The sequence below is a fragment of the Neopelma chrysocephalum genome, unplaced genomic scaffold (assembly GCF_003984885.1).
Source record: "Neopelma chrysocephalum unplaced genomic scaffold, ASM398488v2 Primary Assembly neopelma1_106b, whole genome shotgun sequence".
NCBI lineage: Eukaryota > Metazoa > Chordata > Aves > Passeriformes > Pipridae > Neopelma > Neopelma chrysocephalum.
The window spans coordinates 475610-481609 of NW_020897771.1; the positions used below are offsets into that span (position 1 = coordinate 475610).

The 6000-nt window shown below is 49.2% G+C and overlaps 1 protein-coding gene across 7 annotated transcripts in view; it reads left to right on the forward strand.

Annotated features, from left to right (window-relative positions):
• PAK6 (p21 (RAC1) activated kinase 6) overlaps window positions 1-4233 on the forward strand; it is a 38888-nt gene extending 34655 nt beyond the window's left edge. For 6 of the 7 annotated variants that reach the window (XM_027696382.1, XM_027696383.1, XM_027696386.1 and 3 more), the window contains one exon: window positions 455-2528. In XM_027696382.1, coding sequence (XP_027552183.1) covers window positions 455-622 — 168 coding nt within the window. In that variant the 3' untranslated portion in view covers window positions 623-2528. Of the gene's footprint in view, window positions 1-454; window positions 2529-4092 lie in introns of those variants that run through there. The other variant, XM_027696387.1, reaches the window with a different exon arrangement.
• Window positions 4234-6000: the final 1767 nt, after the last annotated feature.

The following is a 6000-nucleotide window of genomic DNA, read 5'->3' on the forward strand; positions in this document are numbered from 1 at the left end:
TGAGGGTTCCAGGCTCTCAAAACCAATTTGGGAATCTTATTGAACTACTTTTTCCACAATCTGTGACCAGTAAAAGAATGAATTGAGGCACCCTTCCCACCCAAGGGATGTGCTCAGGTAGCAGGAATCTTGCTGAATTTTTGAGCTGAACTGCAGAAAATAATGAAATGGGAAACAGGAGTGATCTGGATGGAAGGACACTCCAGGCAGGCTTGTCTTGATTGGCTGTGGCCCATTGGAAAGAAAACAACCTGTGTAAGTGTTGTGCCTACCAGTGACAGAAGGTTATGTCCCTAACATGAAAAGTGTGAGCTCCATGTCACATTGCTGGGAAAACAGGGATACAGAGGGGGGAAGGTGCAGGATCCCTTTAACCAAGCCCACCTGGGCAGCCTGGTGTTGCATGAGCTGTGCCTGGTCGCTTTGCAGGTTTGACTTGGTTGCTTTTTCACAGACCTCCCCAGTTCTGAGAGACTTCTTGGAAAGGATGTTGACACGGGATCCGTTGGAAAGAGCAACAGCACAAGAACTTCTGGATCATCCCTTTTTGCTCCAGACAGGACTTCCAGAGTGTTTGGTGCCCCTTATCCAACAATACAGGAAGCGCACCTCCACCTGCTGACTCTGCCTGAGGGAAAATTGTGGGGAAAAAGGAATGTTTATAACAAAAAGAAATCTAAAAAATGAAGAGCCCAGGTGGTTTCATCCTGTGAATGGTGCTTGGAACTTGTCAGCGATTGTTTTAGAGGATGAGTGTGAATCCTGTCCGTGCATTTGCAGCCTTCTGGGGCTTCTCCTTTGCTGAAGACAATCAATACAGACTAGATCCAGGTGAGACCAAGGATAAAGCGGGTATTCCATGCCTTGGGAATCACTGCTGCCGGAGGATGGCGTTTGAAGCGGAGTCTGAAGTTGTGTATCTGAATGTCTGTGAGTTTCTGCACACCTTGGCTGCTGACCACTGAACTGGAATGATGTTTCCCGGTTAGAAATGTGATCTTTGCTTCCTTCATTCTACACTGGAGTCCTGTGCTGACTCATTTTGGGGCACAGACCCCTTTAAACTGTCAAACAATGCACAAAGACTTGAATTTTTTTCCTCTGAGACTTTTTCACAGACGATTTTAATTTCCTTGGGTTAAATGTGGACCTGGAAACCTGCCCACACTTGGCTCGGGAGTGATGTGATATGTATATATTTGTTTCTAAGTGGCTCTCTTGCATCAACAGGCTTCTCTTTTGCTGCGGAATGTGTATGGTTTAGTGGTCAATCTTGAATCCATTTCATGATTTTAAACTTCTGGAAACCCTTGAACAAAGGCCTCCAAGTGGACTCTGTGAAGACCAGGTGCTCCCACCACCAGGTCCTTGTGGTTGACAATTCACCACGTAAGACCTCTGGTGCTGGCTGGGGTGTGAGCAGCCTGCTCCTGGGGCTGCTTTCCAGGCGCCTTTCTTTCCCTGCCCCTTCTCCCAGGAGAGGCTGAGAAATGCTGCCCTGAGGCAGTTGTTGGGTAGCATTTTGGGGATGCTGTAGGAGACAGAATGGAACAGTTTGAGCTGTGCTGCTCATCCCAGGATTGATCTCTGTGTTCGTGGGAGGTGATTGTCCAACCTCCATCTCCCTGCGGCTGCTGCAGGATGTGGGGAGACACCTCTGCTGTCTGGCTGTTGGTCTGCCCTTCCCCACCAGCCCTTGGCATCTGAAAGGTTTCTGGTTGTCTAAACAGCTCTTTGAGTTCTTTTAACATAGTTTTAGGTATTTTGTGTGCTACACTCTCTGGTCAGTGAGATCCTCAAGGTAATTGGACTCTAGGTCAGGATTAACATTGTACAGTGACGGTGTGTGTTGTTGTGAGGTCTCAAGAATATACTCTTACATGTGGAACTGGGATTTTGTTTTGAAACTCCACATGCAAATGTACTGGAATTTAAGTTATTCTCGGGACAGTCCTTCTGTGCCAGAAACTAACCTCAGAATTGCATTTTCTTCAGAAGATGTTCATAATCTCTGTCCTCTGCTGTTTGCTCCAGTTACAGATCCTGCTTCAAAATTGAAGCCACAGTTGATTACTTGAAGTAATTTGGGAGGGAATTGATCTGCACTGATGCCATCACAGGGTGGGCGCCCAGTCTGTGGAGTGTGTAGGTTGGCTCTGTATCTGTGGGGAGGGAACACCTGTGGAGGGTGGCTCACCCCCTTGTCTCAGACACCTGCTGAAGGATGAAATCACTCTCTCCCTCGCCTGTGGCAGGTAGAGGGGTCACAGGGGGTTTGCCTAGACTGGATGTCTAAGTTTGGGGCTGATGGAGTTGATTGAAATTAATTCATTTAGCTCCTCTTTAGCTGCACTGGAAAATTTTTGACTTAAAATGTTTATGTATTTCAGATATATTACTTTTTTTTTATGCAAAAGAGCAGGGCTTGGAAAAGATTTATAATTTGAAACAAACACTCCTGCTGGTCTGTAGTTGTGAATCCTTTGCACTTGTGTTTTAAATTAAAGTAGATCTTGATTTATTCATAAGGCTGTTGCGGTGCTGAGATGCTTCACAATGTGTCTGTAGTCCAGAGCTGGGAGTGTGAACCTTAGAGTCTGGTCTTACTTCCCTGTTCTGTGGCTACGTGGCTTTTAAAGCAAGAGGAGAGTGGGGCAGGAGCCTGGATCCTGAAACAAGCCTTTCTTGGAGACAGGTATGACAGGTTTAACATTCAACACCGTTTTTATACTGCAGCCTAAGTCTGACTAAACACAGTGAGGGAAGGCCCTGGAAAAATTGCATTCAAGTATCTTATAAAATTTTAAACCCTCATTACCATATTTGAGGGATGCAGAAAGCAATTCCTGCTACTTGTGTTTCTCTCTTTACAGTTCGTGCACGGCACATCACCAGTTAACTGCTCCATTACTTAGATGAGTGTGGAATCAAACGTAAATCCTAAGATAAACTTAGATTAGTTGAAAGATTGAAGCTCCATCTCCAGGGCCGACAGCTCCTTCCCCAGGAACCAGGCAGGAGCATGAGGATCCAGAGCAGGTTTGGAATTTGCATTGCAGTAGTATTCAGGTCAGGATTTCTCGTGTGCTAAGTGAGATCTGAGTATACAACAACGTGTGGCCTCTTCTCTGACGAGCCCAGAGCCTACTCAGTGGGTAATTATGCTTGGAGATGTTGTTTTCTCTGAGTATCTTTCCTCTTCTACAAGGTTACACTTGTGTCTCGGGGTTTGCTGTTGTTTTGTGTCATGTTTCCCCTGAATCCTCTCCTTTTATTTTCCCTCTTGTCAGCTTTGCTCATGTTGAGCCTTTTCCATGCTGCCACAGTCCTGGCAATCAGCTTCCAGGAGGCCTTTGAAGATGGTGGGTGGGATTTATAGGAACAATTTGCTGAATCAAACGGGTGCTCTGGGAGTGCTGTCAGGTCCCAGTTGCACTGGTTTATGTATAACGGTGCCTGTCCCCCTCAGACAGGCCTCTGCTGTCAGATGCAGCAGCTTATTATCCTGGGACAAATCTTTCTCTGGAGGCCCCTCTCTTTTAACCTGTGGTTACAGATGGACCCTGGGTCAAATGAGGCTCCCAAATTTAAGATTGAGTCTGGTGAGAACCCCATCCTTGCCCCTGCAGCCTGCAGAAAGCTTTTGGCTGTGCCTTGGGTCCTGGGGATAAAATAGGCATAACAGCAAGTAATAATCTTGAACATGTGGGTTATGTGTGGGGCAGGAAGAGTGTCTCTAAAATACAAGAGCTACTGTGCCGTAATTCCTTGCGTAAGTGCAATGGGCATATCAGAACTGTCTCCGTTCTGGAGGCAAAAGATAATTTGGATCCTGCATGTACAGCATCTCCTGTTGGTATCGCTTGGAGTCCTCCTCTGCTTAGGAATCCCCATTACCTAATTTTTTACTATTATAGTACAAAGGTTGGACTAATATAAATATTTTGGGCCAGAGAATTTAGTGGTAGAGAACAAGACCTAGAATGTGGCACTTCAAAGGTGAAAACGTGGAGAGAAGGTAAGATTGTGCCTAAATGTTCTGCTCTGTGTCAGACCAGTCTTAGTTACCACTGAATCTGGGTTCTGTAACAGCCTCAACAGTGACCTGTCTGACCCAACCACCACATCACTCAGTGCTCAGCAGGTAAGCAAAACCACAGGCAGGGCTGCATGTGAAGGAATCCTCAAGGATGTCTGAATTCCATGGGATGAAGCAGTGCTGGAAGATGAGGTGTCCGCTCCCCTCTGCAGCCCGTGAGTGACCAAACCAGGGTGTGAGTGAGTTGTGCTGCTGGGGGGGTGCTCAGGGTTCCTGGTGTGCTCAGAAACCTCTGCAGTAACATTTGGTTTGGTGCCTTTATTTAACTGAGTCCGTTTCCCATCTGCCCCCACTTTGGGCAGACAGGGACGTGTCTGAGGTGTCCTGAGAAGGGCAGAGCGCTGGGTCCCGCCGGCTCTGTCGCTCTCAGAGCGCTCCTGGGGGACATGTTGGCACAAGGCAGGAATTAGAGGTGTCCAGGCTGGAAAGTGAAGAAGTTGTGAATTGTGGCAGGCTGGAGGGAAGGAGGCCATAGCTGAGTGCTGTATCCCAGCTTGTGCTGGTGCTGCTGGTGGGAGCAGCCTGTGATGGGAGATGGAACCCGCCCGACCTGGCTGGGAGCGTTTGTCCTGAGAGTGTGTTCTGCCCTGTCCCTGCCACTGTCCCTGCGCAACGTGTTCCCCTTTAGGTTGTGGGGTCAGGGGAGGGGAAAACTCCCGTGAGGACAGGCCCTGCTGTGCCCTGGGTTTCTGTGTGTGTCTCTGACTTGGGTTTCTTCTGTTGGGTTCATTTACCGAGAGGGTTTGAAGGGAAAAAGCAACCCTTGGAGCCTTGGCAGTGTGTGCATGTGGAGAGAGGGACACACTGTGCCCACTTTTTGGTCTGATCTGGGTGTCTGGGTTCCCTCCAGGGAGAGAAGGGATGAATTTTCCTTGAAAATAACCCTTAAAAGGCTTCTCTGGAGGGGTTTGGCATAAGCAGGGGTAGGAAGCAGTGCCCATGCCCCAGTGCTCCAGGTGGAACTGCCCGTGCTGCACCCGGGTTAAGGTAAGAGCTTGGTGGGATGTTGGGATCTGCTCTGGGAGGGCCTCAAACACCACAGGGACACACCTGGACAGACACAGTCAAGGAGATGGACACACAGAGACAGACAAGCAACAGACACGCAGGGACACAGACACACGGACAGACACAAGTGGATAGACAGAGGGCACACACACAGACCTGCAGGTACACTGAGACACAGGGACACAGACATGGACACACACAAGGACACAGAGACACGGACACAGGGGGACAGTGTCACACAGACACACGGGACAGACTGGGATGGACACAGGGACACAGACACACGGACATAGAGGGTAAGGGACATGGACAGACCCTGGGACAGACACCTAGACAGATACACAGAGAGGGACACAAACAGAGAGATAGAGACGCGCAGGATATACACACGGACAGACCCACAGACAGGACAGAGACATGAACACACTGACAGACACACAGACACACACACACGGACAGACCCACACTGACTGACTCACAGATACAGGATAGAGAATGAACACACAGACAGATGCACACAGACACACATGGACACACACTGAGAGACACACAGACAGACACATGGACACGCACACGGACAGGCACACTGACACACAGACAGACATGGGCACATAGACACAGACCACTGAAGACATTCGGACACACACTGACGGGCACATGGACACACGCTGACAGACACACGGACAGACACACGGACGCTGACAGACACACGGACAGACACACGGACGCTGACAGACACACGGACAGACACACGGACGCCCACTGACGGACACACGGACGCCCACGGATGGACACATGGACACACGCTGACAGACACACGGACAGACACACGGACGCCCACTGATGGACACACGGACGCCCACTGATGGACACACGGACGCCCACTGACGGAC